Here is a 22,637-nt window from a genome sequence, read left to right as displayed (position 1 = left end):
GCCTAGGGCTTGGAAGGGGGAGTGGTGCATAGCAGAGAACTGGGAGTTACTGCTAATGGTTACAATGATGAAAATGTTCTAAAATTAGATTATGGGGATGATTGCACAACTCTGAAAATATATCAAAAACCATTGATTTGTACACTTTAAACAGGTGAACTTTATGGTATGTAAATTATATCTCAACAATGCTCTTTAAAAAAGTCCAGCTTGAGAAATGTAAACTTTCCTAAATATTCCTGAGTTCTCTTAGAGAGCTCTGTTCGGGTGTACTGGGAGTGAAGGGGTATCTAACCAGAGTTGAGGGAATGAGAGGTGGAAAAGCAGAACGAGGAATACATTACTGTCAGAGCATCTAATTTTCTTTCTTCCATCTCCCGAAGCGAGACTACCCTCCCTTTCTCGTTTCCTAGCAACCAGCTCCCTACCGGGGTTCTTCCCCAAGCCTCACTCTTTCGTCACTTCCGCTCGCGACCGGAAGTGAGGTGTGAGCGGGTAGCTTTCCCGGGAGTTCGGTATCTGCTACCGCTGCTGCAGCCACTAAGGAAGTGGGTTTTCCTTAGAACTGGCGATCTCACCCGTCTTCGGTGTTCCACCTCCGCGCCAGGTGGTGAGGGCCTCGAGGCGGGCTCCGAGGGGTCTGAGGATCGATCCTGGGCGCCGAGCGAGAGGAAGGCGAGGCCCGGAGTCGGGGCTGGCGGGGCAACTCACTGAGGATCTGGGGAGTCTTCAGAGTGGCTGGTTTCTGCTGCAGCCTCCAGAACCTTTCGAGACCTTTCCCATTCCCCGTACCCACGGGGTTCTAGGAGATTGGGACTTCTGCGACCTCCTGCCTTTGAAGGAGGACCCTTCATAGCGACAGACGTCTCTCCTGGCTGCTGACACACTTCCCCACGCAGGCTCCGAAGTGTCTTGCCATGACCCCGGTGTGAGCTAGTGAGCGATTTTTGATACTTTTCGGAGACCTAGGGTAAATGTTTATATGTTCTCACTGGCGTGTGTCTACGTGTGGCTTTTATTTCCTGCAAAACCTGAGCTAGCAGAACCCTGGGCTGCGTTTGGCAAGTGTGTATTTTGGCTTACTTTTCTTTGACAGCTCTGATAGGGTTTTTTCGCTGTCATTGTTGCAAACAAGAGAAGTTTGCGCCTTCTATTACCTGTGTGGGAAGGCACCCTGGAATTAGGCTGGAAGGGTTCAGGGGATACTGTATTTTGTGTATTAGTCTGACCCTTGCAGGAGTTCAGTGACCTGTTTGTATTAGGTGATTCTGAGTTTTACGTTTTAATGCGTATTATCATCTTCAAGAAGACTACAATTTCTTTTTGAACAAGGACTGTGCCATATAGTTGTGACCCTCATAGCTCCAACCACAATGCTGAACACATTAGTAAAGGCTCATTGGTATTTTAACTTTAAATATTAAAAAAAAATCGCATTCTAACAGCTTCAGCTTAATGTTAAAGAGGCTTATTTAAGTGTAGTTTATCTCCTGAGAAGAACAACATAAACTAACAAGAGCTTTTTAGATTAATGTGTGTAAGGCTGTCTAGAAGACTAGATATAATGCTCTCAGCGGTAGAGAAATATGATGCATATATCTTTTAGGAAGAGACCAGATAATGGTGTTTCCTTGCTTCTTTTATTTCTTTGTAGGTATATATCCTAACTTACTGACCCAGAGGTGCTTGCCATTATGGGGAATCAGCTGGCTGGTATTGCTCCTTCCCAGATCCTTTCTGTGGAGAGTTATTTTTCAGACATCCATGACTCTGAATATGATAAGAGCCTGGGAAGTACTCGTTTTTTTAAAGTTGCTCGAGCAAAGCACCGAGAAGGCCTGGTGGTTGTGAAGGTCTTTGCAATTCAGGATCCCACGTTGCCTTTAACCAGCTATAAACAAGAGCTGGAGGAACTGAAAATCAGGCTTAATTCTGCACAGAACTGTCTTCCTTTCCAGAAATCAGTAGAAAAAGCATCTGAGAAAGCAGCCATACTCTTTAGGCAGTATGTGCGAGACAACCTCTATGATCGCATCAGTACGCGTCCATTTTTAAATAACATTGAGAAGCGCTGGATTGCTTTCCAGATCCTGACAGCTGTGGACCAAGCACATAAATCTGGAGTCCGTCATGGGGACATCAAGACTGAGAATGTGATGGTCACCAGTTGGAATTGGGTTCTTCTAACTGATTTTGCCAGTTTTAAACCCACTTATCTTCCAGAGGACAACCCAGCGGATTTCAACTATTTCTTTGACACTTCACGGAGGAGAACTTGCTATATTGCTCCTGAACGTTTTGTTGATGGTGGGATGTTTGCCACTGAGTTGGAGTACATGAGAGATCCTTCAACTCCGCTTGTAGACTTAAATAGCAATCAGAGAACGAGGGGAGAGTTGAAGAGAGCAATGGACATCTTTTCAGCAGGTATTTGAGTAGGCTCAATTTGCTAAGGGGAGCTGTGTACATATTTTAACTGGTGAATGTAGAAACATAGCTTTTTAATTCTCCAGATGTTAAAAAATTAATTTCAGTGTTTCAGATAGATGCAGCGTTCATTAATTCGACATATTTAAGTTCCTAGAAAATGCAAAGAACAGGTCATTCATTTAAACATTCAAGAAATATTTGAATACACTTCTGCCGTATGTGTCAGGCATAGGTATTAGGTACTGAGGACATTAATGGATTATATATGTCCCTCTTTTCAAGGAGCTTACACTTTAATGTGGAGACAGATATTGAAAAAGGAAATTTCAGCACAGCGTGGCTTGCTATGACGGGGCCTGGATGTTGTTATAGGAACACATAGATACTTAAATTATTCTGGGTAGTGGTAATGGGTAGGGTCTTAGTTATCTAGTGCTACTGTAACAGAAATACCACAAATGGGTGGGTTTAATGAACCGAAATTTATTTTCTCACAGTTTACGAGGCTAGAAGTCTGAATTCAGGGCACCAGCTCTAGGGGAAGCCTTTCTCTCTCTTTTGGCTCTGGAGGAAGGTCCTTATCCTTTTGAGCTCCTGCTCCTGGGTGATCTTAATGTGGCTTGGCATCTCTCTTCCCCTATCTCTGCTTGCTTTTCTGTCCTAATCTGCTCTTAGGTGATTGGCTTAAAACACACCCTACGTTGATATGGCCTCTTAATATAACAAAGAAAACCCATTCCCAAATGGGATGATAGCCACAGGTATAAAAAACAAACCAAATCCATTGTTCAGGCAGTTCACACTCATAGCGACCCTATAGGACAGAGTAGAACTGCCCGATAGGGTTTTAAAGGCTGTAAAGGCTGTAATCATCATGGAAACAGACTGCCACATCTTTCTCTGGAGGAGGAGCTGGTGGGTTCAGACTGCTGACCTTTCAGTTAGCAGCTTGGTGCTTAACCACCACACCGCCAGGACTACTTGCCACAGGAATGGAAACCAAAAAACCAAACCCATTCCCATCGAGTTGATTCTGACTCATAGCGACCCTATAGGACAGAGTAGAACGGCCCTGTAGGGTTTCCAAGGAGCAGCTGGTGGATTTGAACTGCTGACCTTTTGGGTAACAGCCAAATGCTGAACCACTGCACCATAGGGGTTAGGACTTACAAAACATATTTTGGGGGACACAGTTCAATCCATGACAGGTGGGGAGACGGGATCAGGAAAGTCCCCTTTATTGGAAGGATGACATTTAAACCGAGATCTGAAAGATGGTTGGGAATTAGCTTTAGTGGGAGTAGTCTGTTTTAGGCAGAGGGTATTGCTTATACAAAGGTTTGAAGATGAGCATGATGCATTGATCTCTTAGGGGAAGTTCAAGTAGTTTAGTATGTCTGGAACATAGGGTATGAAGTAGACAAGGCCTAGATCAGAGAGTCTGGCATGCCCATGCTAGTCTACAGGGACATTTTCAGATATGTGTTTTAGGCAAAACACTGTAGCATGGAGAATGGATTTCAGGGGAGCTACACTGGAGACAGGGAAACCAGTTAGAAGTTAACTGCCACAATCCATTCAAGATATGATTGTGACTTGCTTGATGCTGTGGCACAGTTGGAGGAGTGGAGAAAAGTGGTAATGTTTAAAATGTAATTGTTGTTGTTAGGTGCCATTGAGTCAGTTTTTTTTTTTTTTTTTAAAAAGTGAAAAAGAAAGTTTATTTGGCATATTCTCAAAAGGACAAAAGTGGGAAAATGGACAAGCATGCTGCCACAGCCATGTCTGCCTGAGTCCAAAGAATATCACAAAATAGGCAAGAATGGGAAAATGGACAAGTATGCTGCCACAGCCATGTCTGCCCGGGTCCAAAGAAGGTTACAGAATCATCAGTATATATCAACATCACAAAATGGGTAGAATCATTGAAATGTCACCTTTTCACTGATTGGCTAGAAATTGTAACCTTACATTTTAAATCATCTTTCTTAACAATCATTGGTACGGGTTTCAGTAACAAAAGTCAAGAGGGTCTTCATTGGTCCAACAAATTTCTATTTACTAAATGCTAATAGAAAAAGATAAGAGTGGAAAGTCTTTTGTGTTGTGTTTGATCGGCTGTATGTGAAAGTTTCCCTAAAAGATAGGATTTTCTAAGATTATCTTAGCTATTGTCTTTATACCTCAGGGCTCAGTTGATGTGTCCTTGTGGGTCCTTATGAGTCCTTGTGAGCCCAGCTCCAGCTGGGTCACATTCTGTATGCTCAAGGAGAGGGAATAGTAACTCCAATATTATTTCCTAAATCAGTCCCTCCTTTTGATCGGAGATTGGAGATAACACATCGATGATCAATACCTGGACTTAGTCGAGCTCCTAGATGGTGGCCATGGCATGCTCTTTAAACTCACGGTGCTGGTTTTCCACTGGATACCATCTGGTTCTTCACCAGGTTATTAAGTAAGAGCAATGTTCCCATCAGCCATTGAGTCAGTTTTGACTCATAGTGACCCCATGTGACAGAGTAGATCAACTGTAATCTTTATAGGAGCAGATAACCAGGTTATCTGAATTGCCAACTTTTTGGTTGGCAGCCAAGTGCTTAAATGTTGCACCACCAGGGCTCCTTAAGAGATGATTAGTAGGTAAAATTGTTAGGACTTGGTGATTGATGGGAGGATGAAGTCAAGAACATTCCATTTCCTCGATTGGGAAATAGGGTGGATGGGTCACAGAGATAGGAGACACAGGAGGAAAAGCAGGTGGGGGATGGGAAGAGGATAAGGTCTTTTTTTTTTTTTTTAATTGTGGTAAAATATACACAACATAAAACTTGCCATTTTAACTATTTTCAAGTGTAGAATCACACTCACAATGTTGGACAACCATCACCACTGTTTCTAAAATTTTTTCATCACTCCAAGAAGAAACTCTGCACTCATTAAGCAATAACTCCTTAGATGAAGTCTGTTTTAGATATGTTGAGTTGAAAGCGTCTAGGGAATATCTAGGAGAAGATGTACAACAGGCAGTTGGTTATAAAGGTTTGGTGCTTAGAGATTTGGAAGTTATAGGAAATAGGTAGTAATTGTAGCCAAAGGAGTGAGATTCTAGAGAAGTGATTCTTAAGCTTTTTTGAATTCCCCTACAGAATCCACTGATTCTGGACTCCTTCCTTGGAAGAATACATTCATATACATTATCTCACATAAAGTTTCAGTGGACCTGTAGACCCAGGGAAGCTGTGCCATGGATTCTAGGTCACCTAGGAACTTCTGGGATACAGAGGAGGAGAAGTAGGCTGAGGAATACCATATGAACTCTACCATCGGTACCATTTTTGGTAAATTTTGCAGTGGTTTGGTTTAATCTTTTTCTCACCTGTAGGCTTATTACAAAGAAAATATAAATTGAGTCATATTTGAGGTTAATTAGGAAATATAACATAATTAATGAAGAAACATGTTTCATCTGGAGGGGTGAATAAGAATTGTTACACAGGATTGCACCTGTGTTGGTCCATTCACCTCACTGAACTTGTCCCAAGATAATACCGAGAGGTAGTTTGGTAAGATAGGATTAGCCTCCAGGCTGTAGATATAACAAGTTTAGAAAGGTGATCACCAAAGTCCCAATTTTCTTGATCAGTGAATTTAGCTAAATTTTTCTTGAACCATTTTTGTAAAGTAGTGTGTACTCCTTTAACTTAGAAATCTGACCACTTGATGTTTTCTTCTGGCTCTGGTCACATATGTGCATAGCCTTGTGTGCTGTATGCACCCATATCATATTTAGACATCACGAATTCACACTGATACCTCCAATTCCAGTCCCCCCATACAGGGTTCTTTTTTGTCCTCCCCTTTCCCTATTTATATGTTCCTTTTTTTTCATAGTAAGAACTCTGGTTGTTACTGTTGTAAACAAATTTACTCTTTTGCTAAATCCTATAATACATGTATGGGGCCCTGGTGGTGCAGTGGTTAAGACCTAGGGCATGCTGCAGTTGCTAACCAAAAAGGTGAGCAGTTCAGATGAACCAGCTGCTCCTTGGAAGCCCTATGGGGCGGTTCTGCTCTGTCCTGTAGGGTTGCTATGAGTCGGAATCGACTCTATAACAGTGAGTTTTTGGTTTATAATACATGTATATAGTTTCAGAATTGCTTCACCTACATCACTACAATAAGCAAATCTACTAAAAAGAGCTCGGGATTTGTTGCAATCTCCCCTTCTCCCAAGATTGAGAGTATATAGTCAATTATTATGTTCATAAGTTATTTTGTTTAACTCGTTCTTTCTATTTTTGCCACTTAAGTATGGTTACGGTATTCATTTGATATATAGTTAGGTTCATTTATTTCAGTTTGTTTTCAATTTTTTTTCTTTCTCAATCTTATTGATTTAATTTTTTGAATAGGAAGAACATTAACATGCTTTTAAAAGTCAAAACAACACTAAAAGCAACCACTAATCTACTTTCTTTATAGATTTATGTGTTCTGGACATTTCATAAAAATGTAATCATACAATATGTGGCATTTTGTGACTGCCTGCTTTCTCTTAGCAAAATGTTTTCAAGGTTCATCCATCTTGTAGTAGGCATCAGTACTTCATTCCTTTTTATGACTGAATAATACTCCGTTGTATGGATATGCTTCCTCTGGTTTATCCATTCATTAGTTGGTGGACGTTGTAGTTCCCACTTTTTCGCTATTATGAATAATGCTGCTGTGAACATTCATGCATAGGTTTTTGTGTGGACTTATATTTTCAGTTGTCTTAAGTATATATCTAGGAGTGGAATTGTAGGGTCATATTGGGAGCCTTGGTGGCTAAGTGGTTAAGAGCTCAGCTGTTAACCAAAAGGTTGGCAGTTCGAATCCACCAGCCGTTCCTTGGAAACTCTATGGGGCGGTTCTACTCTGTCCTTTAGGGTCGCTATAAGTCAGAATCTACTGGATGGCAACAGGTTTTTTTTTTATGGTAACTATGAAGGAGCACTGGTGGCACAGTGGTTAAGTGTTTGGCTGCTCGTGAAAAGGTTGGTGGTTCGAACCCACCAGCCACTGCACGGGAGAAAGATGCAGCAGTCTGCTTTTGTAAAGATTTACAGCCTTTGAAACCCTACGGGGCAGTTCTGTTCTGTCCTGTAGGGCTGCTATGAGTTCTGACTTGATGGCAACAGGAAAGGAATGGTAACTGTGTTTAGCATTTTGAGAAATTGCCTGTTTTCCAAAGTTGCTTTACCACCAGCAGTGCATGAAGGCTCCAATTTCTCCATATCCTCTCCCATACTTGTTATTGTCTGTCTTTTTTTTCTTTTTATTATAGCCATTCTAGTGGGTGTCAAGTGGTATCTTATTGTGATTTTGATGTGCATTTCCATCTTGTCATGTGCTTATTGGCTATTTGTATATCTTCTGTGGAGAAAAGTCTGTTCACATCTTTTGTCTCTTTTTTAATTGGATTGCCTTTTTATTATTGAGTTGTCAGCATTCTTTATGTATTCTGGATACTAGATCCTTATCAGATATACAACTTGCAATTATTTCTTCCATTCTGGGTGGTGTCGTTTCACTTTCTTGATAGTGTCCTTTGAAGCACAAAATTTTTAATTTTGCCATTCTCATTTATTCATTTTTTCTTGTTTGTGCTTTTGATGTCATACCTTAGAAACCCTTGCCTAATCCAAGGTCAAGAAGATTTATATGCCGTGTTTTTTTCTAAGAGGTTTATAGTTTAGCTTTTACATTTAGGTCTGTGATACATGTTGAGTAATTTTGTGTATGGTGTGAGGTAGGGATCAAAATTCATCCTTTTACTTGTGGATATCCGGTAGTCCCAGCACCGTATGTTGGAAAGACTGTTCTTTCGCCATTGAATTGTCCTGGCACCCTTGTTGAAAGACAGTTGTATTTCTGCACTTCGGCTCTATTCCATTGATCAATATATCTATCCTTATGCCAGTACCATACTATTCTTGATCACTGTAGCTTTGTTGTAAGTTTTGAAATCTGCACATGTGAGTCCTCCAACTTTGTCCTTTTGTTTGTTTTGTTTTGGCTATTCTGAGTCTCTTGCATTCCTATATAAAACTTTAGGACCAGCTTTTCAGTTTCTGCAAAAATGGCAGCTGTAAATTTGATAGGGGTTGCATTGAATTTGTAGATCAGTTTGTGGAAGATTGCTATCACAATAGTAAGTCTTCCAAATGTGGGATGGCATTTCATTTACTTAGGTCTTCTTTAATTTCTTTCAACAACATTTTGTAGTTTTCAGTGTACAAATATTACACTTGTTAAACTTTTTCCTGAGTATTTTACTATTGTCAGTGGAATTGTTTTCTTGATTTCGTTTTTAATTGTTTATTGCTGGTTAATAGAAATGCAGTTGATTATGATGGTTTGTTTTTGTAGATTCCTTAAGATTTTCTGCATACAGGATAATGCTCTTTGCCAATATAGAGAGTTTACTTCTTTCCAATCTGGTTACCTTTTTTCTTCCCCCCTTGCGTAGTCACCTTTTTCCATTGCCTAAGAACATTTGGCACAATGTTGAATAGAAGTTGTGAGAGTGGGCGTCCTTGTTGTTTCTGATCTTCGGGGGAAAACATTTAGTCTTTTAGCATTAAGTATGATGTTAGGTGCAAGTTTTTATTGATTATCTTTATCAGTTAGTTGAGTGTTTTTATCATGAAAGTTTTGGATTTTCTCAAATGCGTTTTCAGTATCGAGATGATTTTTTTTTCCTTTGTTAATATGATGTACTTATTGATTGATTTTTGTATTTGGAACTTGCTTTTTATTCCTGGCATAAATCCCATTTGATCATGGTGTAAATCCTGGATTCAGTGTGTGTGCGTATAAGGATTTTTGCATTTATATTCATCAGGGATATTGGCTTCTTTAGTTTTTTTTTCTTGTGATGTCTTTGTCTGGTTTTACATCAGGATAATGTTGGCCTTGTAGAATGAGTTCAGAAATGTTCTCTCCTCTTCGGTTTTTTGGAAGAGTTTGTGAAGGATGAGTGTTAGTTTTTTAACATTTGGTAGAATTCACCCATGAAGCCATCTTGGCCTGGGCTTTTCTTTGCGGTAAGTTTTCCATTACTAATTCAATCTCTTTACTTATATGTCTGTTCAGATTTTCTATTTATTTTTAAGTCAGTTTTGGTAGTTTGTGTCTTTCTAGCAATTTGTCCCTATTGTTTAGATTATCTAATTTATTGGCATACAATTGTTCTTAGTATTCCCTTCTAATTCTCTTTGTAAGATTGGTAGTAATGTCCCCTTTTTCATTCCTGATTTTAATAAATTTGAGTCTTCTCTATTTTTTTCTTGGTCAGTGTAGTAAAGGTTTGTCAATTTTGTTAAGCTTTTCAAAGAATTCACTTTTGGTTTTGTTGATGTTCTCTATTGTTTTTCTATTCTGTATTCATTAATTTCTGCTCTATTTATTATTTTCTGCCTTCTGCTTGCTTTGGTTTTAGTTTACTATTCTTTTTTGTTTATTTGTTTCTTAAGGTTAAGATTAGGTTATTGTTTTGAGATCATTCGTTTTTAATACAGGTGTTTATAGCTATAAATTTTCTCCAAGCACTGCTTTAGTTGCATCTTGTATGTGTTGGTATGCTGTGTTTTTGTTTTCATTCATTTCAAAGTATTTTCTAATTTCCCTTCAACCCGTTGGTGATTTAGGAGTGTCTTGTTTAATTTCTATATATTTGTGAATTTCCTAAATTTTCTTCTATTATTGATTTTTTATTTCATACCGTTGTGGCTGAAGAAAAAGTACATGCTTTAAAAACACACTTATTTCTTGTGGCTATATCTGTATGTATTGTATATACGCACATTCATTTTAAATTATAGAACTAGTAGGTAATTCTGTTTTATTTTAGTTTAAGAGGGAGAGAAATTGAATAGTCCTTTTTAACTTTATACTCTTAGAAACCGATGATTGGGCAATAGGCATTTTCCCTGTCTTGCTTGATTGTAGTTGTTACATTTTGAGTTTTATGAACTCTTTGAATTTGTAATATATGTTACTAATATCTTGCATTTCATTTCTAATGGAGTTATATCTGCTATTTTCCAGGTTGTGTGATAGCTGAGCTTTTTACAGAAGGTGTACCACTATTTGATCTCTCTCAGCTTTTGGCTTATAGAAATGGACATTTTTTCCCTGAACAAGTGCTAAATAAAATTGAAGATCGCAGTATCAGAGAATTGGTAACTATGCTACAGATACTTACTATAAAGTTTTTCATAGAATTATGTCCCCACTTTTGCATTAGCTCTCTGGAATGTTATGACTTTGGAAAAAAAACAAGAAAGTCCCATAGACTAATACGAACAGCTTATTGCCTTAATTTTGTTAGGGAGAAATTTACCACTTTTTCCCCCTTTTTAAATATATGTCTTAAATAAGTTTATATATACGTGTGTGTGTGCACGTGTGTGTATGTATATATGTATGCATTCATCTTTCCATTATAATCGTTAGTTCTGCTTTATTTTATAATTGGCAGCATAGATTTAGAAGCAGGTACTTGAGAGTTGGATAGGTTGTACAGGATAAAGCCTACTACTAAGAAATGAAAAAGATAGACATCTAAAATGAATGAGACAGGAATATCGCCTTGAGTATAATACAGCAGAGCAGGGCCATTTCATATACAGGCAGGCCTCGAGTTCTTGTTTATAAGTTGAATTTGTAGGTAAGTTGGAACAGGTGCATAAGGTTTTTATTTAGCCTTACTTTGGGTCGTTATGAGTTGGAAATCGACTCGATGGCAGCAAGTTTGGTTTTTTTTTTTTGGTTTAGTGCAAGGAAAGGCTCGAAGCCTTTTTTGTGACTTAAAAGCTACACACTTGCAGCAAGTGAAGGTGATTGTGATGAAGAATTAGTTGTGAACAGGGATTGGTTCAGTTGTTTCAAGGTGAGGGCAGATTTACATAACATTAAAGGGCAAGTATGAGTTGTCCATAAGTCAGAGGTTCAGAATCCAGGGGACTACCTGTAGAAGCAAATAGTTTTGTTTACCTCCCTTGGCCCTGACGGTGATTTTGGAAGGGGAGCTATAGAATCAGTCACAAATTATTATTGTAGAATGGATGTGAGGAATTCTGTAAGAGTCAGCCTAAGTCATGTTATCCACGTTTTTGTTTAGGGCATCTTTTTTAAGTGAGTACAGTAACTGATACTTGTGATGATGACTCTGAGTCATGGAAAAGGTTATGGTATGTTTAGAATATTTTTTAATAAGGTGGGAAAATATAAAATTTTAATTTCTCTAAAATGATGACTATTAAAAAGCAAGATTCTTCAGAGGAAGCCAATTTAGCTCATGTTCAGTGAGTAGTGTACTGGACTAGGACTTGGCGTACCCAGGTGTTCTGTCTTTGGGGATGCTGCAGATTTGCCATGTAACTTTGACATGTAGTTTCATGTCCTTTGGGCATGCATTTTCTCAACTGAAAGAAGTGAATTTGACTAATCTTTAAGGTTTAATGCATATGTAAAAGTAATCCTGTTAGATCACCTTTTCTTATTTACAGTACATTTGATTCCTCTAAGTTCAATGCTAAGTTCCTATTTAGAATATAAACCAAGTTCAAATAAGTAGATATATTTTTATGATATGTTATAGTATTTAAATAATGACTGGTGCACAGTGAGGGTCCCTGAAAGATTATATTATATTCTGCATTCTGACACAATGCAAAAAAATTATTTCCCTATGATGTAGAAAAAAAGAGGATAAATTCAGATTAAAAAAAGAAACCCATTGCCGTCCAGGTGATTCTGACTCACAGCAACCCTACAGAACAGAGTAGAACTGCCCCATAAGGTTTCTGAGGCTGTAATCTTTATGGAAGCAGACTGCCACATCTTTCTCCTGCAGAGTAGCTGGTGGGTTCAAACCACCAGCCTTTCAGTTAGCAGCCAAGCACTTTAACCACTGTGCCCCAGGGCTCCTTTAATTTCAGATTAGGTATATCATCGCCAGCATTTGCAGGATTTAGCATCTCTTTTACACTACTTGAAAAGTTTTAAACCACCAGTTTCCCTTTTGACTACACCGAAGAGTTACCCTTAAGCCTTTGGACTTGTGACAATAGGCTCTAGACCAAGAACTCTTATCCTGGGATATATAGAGGGATTTCAGGGATTCTCTGTATCTTTCAAGAATTGTATGTAATTCTATATGCAAAAATGTCTATACATTTTTTTTTCCTGGAGAAGATCCATTGCTTTTCTCAGATTCTCACTGATGTGCCACTCAAAAAATTTAAGAATCCTTGAGTTGTGGGGGCAACGTATAGTAGATGGGAAATGCTGTATAGGGTATAATCTCCTCTTTGTGTGTTTGGGCCATTGCATTACATTAGTATGTAATTTCCTGTTGCTTTCTAGGATGACGCTGGAGTCACATTTTACTTAGTCAGGTTCTGAAACTAGTATGTCAGGTGAAGATTGAAAATAATCAGAATTACCTCGAAAATTCTTTAAATCACGTGTAAATTGCCCTTGTTGATTTCATCTGGTTTAATTTGCTATTCTTAAATCTTATTTTTTACTCCTTTTCTCCCCTTGGTGTAGGTAACTCAGATGATTCACCGTGAGCCAGATAAACGTTTAGAGGCAGAAGATTACTTAAAGCAACAGCGTGGCAATGCCTTTCCTGAAATATTTTACACTTTCCTTCAGCCCTACATGGCTCAGTTTGCCAAGGAAACATTTCTCTCTGCAGATGAGCGTATTCTGGTTATACGGAAGGATTTGGGCAACATTATTCACAATCTCTGTGGACGTGATCCACCGGAAAAAGCAGAGGGAGAACCTAAGGAAAGTGGACTGGTTATCTTGGTGTCTGTTATAACGTCCTGCCTACAGACCCTTAAGTACTGTGATTCCAAACTTGCTGCTTTGGAACTTATTCTCCATTTGGCCCCAAGATTAAGTGTAGAAATCCTTTTGGATCGTATTACTCCGTATCTTCTGCATTTCAGCAACGACTCTGTTCCCAGAGTGAGGGCTGAAGCCTTGAGGACGTTGACCAAAGTTCTTGCTCTTGTCAAGGAGGTTCCTCGCAATGATATCAATATCTATCCAGAATATATTCTGCCAGGCATAGCCCACTTAGCCCAAGATGATGCTACTATTGTTAGACTAGCCTATGCTGGTAAGAGTTCATTGTCCAAGTAATAGCTACTCAGTTATTTTTGAAGCTAGTGACTATAGTGCTTCTTGTTTCTCTGATTTCTTTGGGAGTGTTGAAGTGTAAATTTTGGTCCATGTAACTATTTGGGTACATGTGAATAATATTCATAGCTAGTCTGTTTCTAGGATTCAACTTGTGTGTTCTCTCATTTTTGAAGTAATCAGAATTACTAAGTAAGAAAAGTACATAGTACAGAATTTTTTTTTAATTTTACTAGGAGTATTAGATTTAACTTGGAATAATACTAATGCTTACAAGTATGTGATTTTGATCTAATGTCTTTAGGCTGTTGTAAAGTTTCTCTGAACAGATATGCTTGTTTGACTATCAGTTTTAGGATACAACAATCTATTGCTATTGGAGAAGATTAATTTTGCTGATAATTTGGTGATGAGAGAACCTAACATACTAATTTACTGAATTTTCAGATCCTTCTTTCAGTGATGATAATGCTTAAGATATGTGACTTCTTTGTGATGAGGTGGGTGTGCTATACAACACACCAACTTGTTTTACTTGTAATCCTCACTCAGAACCGGGTGATACAGATTCACATTGTTAGCTCCAAAAATTAATTTGAACACGCTTATTTTTGCATGGCAAATCTTATTGAAGTATTTACATAATCTTATAATTTATTTCTATAATATAATCTGATAGAAATCAAGGACTTTTTTTTTTAATTGTATGTTAAGTGAAAGTTTACAATTCAAGTTAGCCTCTCATACAAAAATTTATACATACATTGTTATGTGACCTTAATTGCTCTATCTATACTATGATAGCACACTCCTTCTTTCCACCCCTAATTTCCCGTGAAGGACTCTGTTTTGAAATCTTTGTGAACAGTACATAATATGACCATGGTGATGATACTGTCACTATGAAAGATACTTGTTAACTTAGTTCATTTTATGATTTGTCTCATTATTTATGTGAAAAATGGTCTTTGGACTCAGACCGTATCTGTATGTACACCCACAAAGTAAGTGGTGGTTGTTGGGTGTTTTTAAAACACATATATTTATCTATTTAGTTATTTATGGTTTCCAGTTTCAGTAGCTGTATAGGTGTAAACCTCAGGCCTAGAAAAATGAGGATTTCCTGAAGATACAGAGTGCTTATCATTTGTAACAAAGCATATTTATAATTCACTTTGCAAATATAAACAATTGAACCAAATCAAAAGCTTATAGGTTTTTAAAAAGAAGCTATATTTCTCTTTACTGGAGTTTCATAACTCTATTTTTGACTCACTGAATCTTAGTCTGTTCTCACTTATGTTAAATAAGTGAAGTTCTCGTGTAGGCGCGCACTATCATAATGACATTCAGTTACTTATAGCCATAGCATACTAATAACTACTATTTATTGAAGAACCTCTGTGTGTCATGGCATCTGCTGCTCAAGTTGTAAGGATTGTTACAACTAATCCTTCTAACAACCTTGAGCAGTAGATGTTATAGTGCCCTCATTTTATAGGTTAGGAAATTGGGACTTGGCGAGGCTGAATAACTTGACTGAAATGTCTGAAGAATCAGGTCCGATTCTTTCTCAATTCTCAGAGATGCTGGTATAGACTTTGATTTTAAAGCATCCTTACTTTTCTTTGGTCTTCTGGGTCTTTGTGGTGAGAGAGTCCATGATAATCCAAGGCCAGTTCCAGCACCTTCCAGTGTCCCTCCATCATGACTGAGTGCATGATAAAATAAGAGTTTTTAAATATAGCTAGAAGTCTCTTTGAACTTGTGTGGTTAAATATAGTTAAGCCACATGTGTCAGTAATATCAAAGTTTGAAATCAACCTAATTTTATTACTTTACAGTATTTTTTATCTTAAAGATGCTAGTATAGGTTTGTATTTTATGTAAAGTGAACTTGCAAGTATGCTGTGGTTTGTGGGCTTATGTGGGGAAATAAGCATGAATGTAGTCAAATTTTAGAGGTGCCCAGGAAACTAAGGGAGTCCTCTTACGGAAGATAGTTCACTGAAGTGAAATTTTGGCTTATTGGGGGATGGTCCAGTATTTTCCTATCTTTAGGGTGAGCAGGCATTATGGGGTATTAACATCTTGGTTATTTAGAGGTAAGATTTAGTTCTATTTGGAACAATGTTTAGTCTGGCAGGGGCGGGAAGTGGGATCCCAAGATAAAAGGAATCAGTGTATTTGATAGAATTAGCTATTGTGAGCTATAGCTCAATTTCAGAAGTAAGGAAAAAATAAGATTCAGAACCAATAAAAGAAGGTAGTAAACTTTATATTCAATTCTGTTTACTAATAAGGAAAAGTGCAGTTTTTGGTTGGTTGTGGACATGTGTTGAGAAGCACAGAACTGGAAGGGAAAGAAGGGAAGAGAGACAAGAGTTGATAAAAATGGAAGGAATAAGCAAAGAATAGATGTAACAGCAAATGTGACAGCAGACATTAGAAGTAAATATTTTTGCAGTGCCAAGGAGAGTCTGACCGTTGTCTTAATAATAGATTATCAGAAAGAGAAAGACAGTTGCAGAAGCCTGGCACACAGTCTGACATTTGTCTGCTAAGGACTTCAGAGTATCACCTGTAAGGCAGTCTAACCGTGGTTGATTGTATCTGTTAATGAGTCTTTGAGGTAGATGTGACTTCTCATTTACATAGAAACTGAGACTCAGATTGGTTAAGCAGTCAGCTAAAAAGTGGCAGGGTCCAGTTTTGAGACCAGATCTGTCTGACTCCAAAGCCCAGCTTGATCTGTTATTTTAATGTGAATGTTTCTCTGTTAGTCTAATAAATATCTAACTTGTCAAGATACTGTTTATAGGGTAGGTCTCTGTAAAAGAATTAGATTTTTTGTGTTTTTTTGCCACAATAAATTTGGGACTAGATTTTGGGTCAATGATGTATTTTTCTTTTAAAAAAGCATAGTTCATTATTAAAACTGGAAGTTTGGGGATAGTTGTAAATTACTAGATCAGTTACTAAAAATCTGATTAGGCTAAGTGGTAAATTCAAAAGTCCTACTTTCCCCCCTTCATTTTTATGATTATTATTTATATGTGTAAAGACTTAGAGAGGCGAACTTAAACAAACATTTCAGAGATTTAAGATGATAATTATTATAAATTGTTCCCTTTTTGTCTTACAGAAAACATCGCACTGCTGGCTGAAACAGCTCTGAGATTCCTGGAATTAGTGCAGTTAAAAAATCTCAATATGGAAAATGACCCAAATAGTGAAGAAATAGATGAAGTTACACATCCCAATGGAAATTATGACACAGGTAGTATAATTTTCTCCTCCAGATTTCCTGTTTTTTAGAATGTGCTGTTAATGCTAACTTGTAAAAACTGTCGTTTGTACTTTTCATGTAAGATAAATAAAAATTGGATATGTAGGTGGGAAGGGCTCTGGATTTCTGATTGTTCTGTCTGTTCTCCTACACTATTATTTAATCAGAAAATGTCCCCATAGATTCTAAAGTCAATTGTTTTTCAGCCAGAATCGATTTGTGTCAACAGTAAAGCTAGCAGAATTATATGATTGTTATGAGAAATCTAAACTCTCCTTATGTGTGTATATTCTGAGTATCCTCAACCACAAATGTTTTTATTTCATACTATCTCTGACTTACACAGCAAACCTACCTTTACTGTAAAGGAACAGATGCAATGGTAAACTCTTTGAGATCGGAGGAAAAAAACTATAGAGTTTTCAGATTTGTGTGCTATAGACAACTATAATGATTCTGTCACTTGGCGGAATGGTACCATTTTTAGACAGCATATTATCTAGACCTGAATATTATTAAATAATTTTGAATTTATAGGAGGAATTATCAGGAAGGAAATCCTAGATTTTTCTTTCAGTGGTAGAATTCTCAACTTCCTTGTGGGAGACCCAGGTTCAACTCCCAGCTGTCAGTGGTGGTTTGCACGTTGTTGTTATACTGAACAGGTTTCAGCAGAGCTTTCAGACTAAGATGAACTAGGAAGAAAGGCCTGATGATCTAATTCTGAAGATCAGCCAGTGAAAATTCTATGGATCACAATGTTCCAATCTACAACTGATCCTGGGGTTGGCGTAGGACCAGGCAATGTTTTGTTCTGTTGTGCGTGGGGTCACCATGAGTCAGGGGGTGACTTGACAGCAGCTGACAACAACAAATTTTGAAAACAATGCTGTCAGACATTGTATAACCACAATGAAATTAGGTATTAAGACTTTTTAGGAGTTATTCTTAAGTTTTTCTTCAGATGAGCATATAATTTTGCATATCAGACGTTATTTTCTGGTATGTAGCTGGGCTAATAGTGGCCTTTGTCTTCCTTCATGTAATCAACAAATAATGTTCAGTATAAGCTCTGCATTGGGCAGTTATGTTCTGCTCTAGGCACATACATTTTAGTAAGGGAAAGACAAATAACTTAATAAATAATAAATGAAAAAGGTAGGGTGGAGATTGGTAGAAGTGGCCGGAGAAGAAGGCAGGGGCCAGGTCACATAAAGCTCTCACAGGACTTGGCTGTGGACTTGAAAAACAGTGTATTTTCTAGTTTTCTAAAGCATAATAAAACTATCTTTAAAAATGCTTGCTAAAAATATTGCACTTTATCATCAGATTATATTCTGAACCTAATCCAGTACTTTCAAATCCTTGATTAAGTCATCTTGTTGAGGCAATCTGATCTCCTTTCTGGTGCCTCTACATAATTTTTTCCTTAAGCCTCGTAAATGGAGCTTTTTAATGAATGAGATAATAACCATGTTTGTGGCACCTGCTTATTAGGATATTCTTCAACTTATATTTCAGTTTCCCATCTAGCCTTCAGAACTGTGGATAGTGGAAAAACAGTGGTTATAGACGTTCTGTGGTAGCTTCTGTAATCATTCTCTTCCTCTGAGAAGTAAGAAAGAAGATTGAGTCTATAGGTATGGGGAAAAAATTTATCCGATCTTTATTTTTTCTTTTTTTCAGAGCTTCAAGCCTTACACGAAATGGTCCAGCAGAAAGTCGTCACTTTGCTAAGTGACCCTGAAAATATTGTGAAACAAACCTTGATGGAAAATGGAATAACACGGCTTTGTGTATTCTTTGGACGTCAGAAAGCCAATGATGTATTGTTGTCTCACATGATCACTTTCTTAAATGATAAGAATGATTGGCATTTGCGTGGAGCTTTTTTTGATAGTATAGTTGGTATGTTTTTTGTTTTTAAATTCTTCTTTAAAACTTTGAATCATTCTCCCAAACAAATAATTTAGTGGAATTTGACTAATAAGTGATAGTACTACCAAATTTCAGTAATAATGAAATTAATTCCTAGTATTTGTGTCTGTCTTCATGCTGCTTTTGGATGATAAAAGTATCTTAGCTGATCAAGGGATTGATTAATTAAACTATGATATAGCCACTTGAAGGACTACCATGTGGTAATTAAAAACTGTTCTAAAAGAATAATGACTGGGGAACATACGATGAAATATTGTTAGTGTCACTCAAGTAGGCTGTAATCTACTTACAGCATCCCAGTTATATAAAGGTAGTAACAAAAATCATATATGTTTGGAAAAAAGGCTGGACTGTATTGATATGTTTATAGTGGCAATTGCTAAAAAAAAAAAAAAAAACCCGTTGCCGTTGAGTCGATTCCGACTCATAGTGACCCTATAGGACAGAGTAGAACTGCCCCATAGGGTTTCCAAGGAGTGGCTGGTGGATTCAAACTGCTGACCTTTTGGTTAGCAGTTGTTGCCCTTAAAGGCTACGCCACCAGGGCTCCTTGGATTACAGGTGATTGTTTCCATATGGGTCGTTTTCTACAATGAGCATGCGTCATGCGTCACTTTTAGAATCAGAAAATAACAGTTAAAATGTAATCATAGTTGAAAATCATCCTAATTAGAAATAAAATTAAAACTTTTATTGGCTTTTCCTTGTGCAAACTGAAAACCTTGAAAAATCAAGCAGCTTTGTGTTTTTTTCTGTTCTTTTATGTTGCAATTCTGAGTTTTCAGATTTATCTAAAGAATATAGACATCTTGTATTTTTATCTGCCTGACTCCTATTACATTTAGATGCAGAATTAGAAAGAAAGTGGACTTTACTTTGAGTGGGTTAAGTTGATACAGGATTTAGTATGTTTCTCTTTTGAATAATTGAGTCCTTTCCTCCCGGATATACTGGTCTTCTCAAGTTTAAATTTCATCAATATTGTATTTTAAAGTCATGTTGTTAGGATCATCCACTAACCCTTTTTATTTTATTTCCCACATGATTATAACAGCTTGTCTGTTACTCTAAAAGGTTTAAAGACTAATTATTTCTATAAATTGTGTATTAGTTTTTGAAGACTGCCATAACAAAATGCCACCAATTGGGTGGCTTACAAGGGCAGAAACTTACTGGCTTACAGATCTGGAGGCTGGTAGTCTGAATTCAGGCTGTCAGCAGGGCCATGTTCTCTCCAAAGGCTCTTGGTGTTTCCTAGCATTCCTTGGCTTGTAGATGCATCTTCATATGGCCATCTTCCCCTTGTTTCTCTTGTTTTATAAGGATCCCTCTCAGATGAGATTAGGACTCACACTATCCTTGTATGCCCTCATGTTAACTGATAACATCTTCAGAGACCCTGTTTCCAAACAAGGTCACATTCACAGGTACTGGGGGTTAGGATTTGAACATATCTTTTTGGGAGACACAATTCCATCCATAACACATTGGAAGGCTTGGCTGGTATCTAAACTTTATCATGAGGTAAGTAGGTCCTTTAGGTCTTCCCTTCTCTTTCCATCCTGTGTGTTCCAATCTGTCATACATACTGAGGTACTCCATGATTAAAAGCAGGTAGGGTATTTACTAGGTTTTGGTTCCCAATAATATAGGAAAGTAGCTGCTATAAACTTTGAAGTTGGATATTTTTTCCCTAAAAGATAAAAAAAAAAAAAAAAAAGAGGAAGACACTCATGGCAGTAGTACTGATATTTCTGCAAATGCTATCATATAATGTTTCACCAGAAGGGGCACTTTCTACTTTAGAAAACTTTAGAAATTGCTTAATATTTTTGCTTTGTTGTTACTGGAGATTGTTCATATTACTATACCTCCTCTTTTCAGACATCTTTAGTTTGTTTTTTATTTTTGCATTTACTTTAGTTTGTTGAAGTGTCTCATTCTTGCATCTTGAGCTCCATCTAACTCAGTTCCTGAGTACAGTATATTTTGCTTCTCATATGTTTTTGTCTTTCTGCTCTCTTCTTCCAAATGATTTTGTTTTTATTTCCTTTTATCTTTTCTTTGGAAAAAGGTGGTTCTTAGAACTTCTGTCTATTGGTCAATTAATGTGTGTTTTAAAACATATGTTTATATTAATACTTTTTTCATTTTAAAATAATTTTAATTGATTTTTTTGTTTGTTTATAAAAGTAACGTGTTTGCTGTAGAAAATTTTGGAAAATACAGAAGCCAAGAAGAAAACAAATCATCTCTAATCCTATAACACATGTACAACCTCTGTTAATGTTTTTGTGTTTTTTCTTATAGGTCTTCCCCCTTTCCATCCCATCTATCTGATTCTTTCATATGTACTGAGAGGCACCGTTGTGTAGTCATTTAGAGCAAGCGGTGTGGAGCCATACTTTTGAGTTCAAGTTCTGGCTTTGTTACTTACTAGCTGTGGTTCTTGGGGACATCATTTAATCTCTTTTGTTCCTTAATTTCCTTAACTGTAAAATGGGGATAATAACAGTACCTATCTCATTGGATTATTGTGAAGATAAAATGAATTGACACATATAATTGTGCCTGGCACATAGTAAGTGCTTTGTATACATTATTTTATTATTTCTTAAACCTTTTCCTAGTAACATATATTGTTTACATTTTCTCATGTCATTAAAAATTCTCCGTAACTATAGTAGATCCAGATTATACCATTACATAGTTTTACCAACATTTTATTTAATCCTTCTTTGGGTATTTATTTTCGTTTTTTTCTAGTATATACTATATTCAATCTTTTTTACATAAACATTTGTTTCGATTATTTTCTTGGGATAAAAAAATTAATTACTGTGTTGAAGAATATAAAATATATATTTTAAAACTCTAGTCACATTTTATGAACTTTTCAAAAAGATTGTATCATTTTCTCTTCCTTCAGCATTGTTTGACAGTGCTGCACACCCTTGCCAACATGGACTATTTATTAATCTTTGCCGTTGGTAGGGTAAAATGATAATTTACTTTGATACATATTTCTTTGTTTGCCAGGGAAGCTGAAGAACTTTCTCATGTTAATCATTTATAGTTCTTATTCTATGGATTTTTTATGCATTTTTTTGGGCCATTTTTTCTGATGAGGTTATTTAGGCTTTTCTTTTCTTTTTTTTTGATCCTTTTATGCATTAAGAACATTAAGTAACTTTATCATTTCTTGGCAAATATTTTTCTCAGTGTTCTTTATTTTTATTTTATTTTTTCCCATATAAAAATTTATACATACATTGTTATGTGACTCTGATTGCTCTCCCCATACTGTGATAGCACACTCCTCCTTTCCACCCCTGATTTCCCATGTCCATTCAACCAGCTCCTAACCCTCTCTGCCTTCCCATCTCACCTCTGGGCAGAAGCTGCCCATTTAGTCTCTTGTATCTACTTGAGCTAAGAGGCAGAGTCCTCGCGAGTATCACTTTATGTCCCATGGTCCAGTCCAATCCCTGTCTGAAGAGTTGACCTCGGAAATTGTTTTAGTTCTGGGCTGATAGAGAATCCGGGGGCCATGCTTTCCGCGGTACCTCCAGTCTCAATCAGACCATTAAGTCTGGTCTTCTTACTAGAATTTGAGTTGTGCACCCCACTTCTCCTACTCCGTCCAGGACTCTCTGTTGTTTTCCCTGTCAGTGCGGTCATTGGTGATAGCCGGGCACCATCTAGTTCTTCTGGTCTCAGGCTGATGAAGTCTCTGGTTTGTGTGGCTCTTTCTGTCTCTTGGGCTAATACT

The 22,637-nt window shown here is 37.2% G+C and overlaps 1 protein-coding gene across 3 annotated transcripts in view; it reads left to right on the top strand.

Annotated features, from left to right (window-relative positions):
* The first annotated feature begins 336 nt into the window (after positions 1 to 336).
* PIK3R4 (phosphoinositide-3-kinase regulatory subunit 4) overlaps positions 337 to 22,637 on the top strand; it is an 84,961-nt gene continuing 62,660 nt past the window's right edge. Inside the window, exons 1-6 of one of the 3 annotated variants that reach the window (XM_023735939.1) lie at positions 337 to 936; positions 1,655 to 2,427; positions 10,525 to 10,658; positions 13,033 to 13,615; positions 16,781 to 16,915; positions 18,611 to 18,832. In XM_023735939.1, coding sequence (XP_023591707.1) covers positions 1,695 to 2,427; positions 10,525 to 10,658; positions 13,033 to 13,615; positions 16,781 to 16,915; positions 18,611 to 18,832 — 1,807 coding nt within the window. In that variant the 5' untranslated portion in view covers positions 337 to 936; positions 1,655 to 1,694. Of the gene's footprint in view, positions 971 to 1,654; positions 2,428 to 10,524; positions 10,659 to 13,032; positions 13,616 to 16,780; positions 16,916 to 18,610; positions 18,833 to 22,637 lie in introns of all 3 variants that reach the window. The other 2 variants (XM_004381391.2, XM_023735940.1) reach the window with 2 other exon arrangements.

This window comes from Trichechus manatus, unplaced genomic scaffold (genome assembly GCF_000243295.1).
Source record: "Trichechus manatus latirostris isolate Lorelei unplaced genomic scaffold, TriManLat1.0 scaffold00084, whole genome shotgun sequence".
NCBI lineage: Eukaryota > Metazoa > Chordata > Mammalia > Sirenia > Trichechidae > Trichechus > Trichechus manatus.
This window is presented reverse-complemented; position numbering and strand designations above follow the sequence as displayed.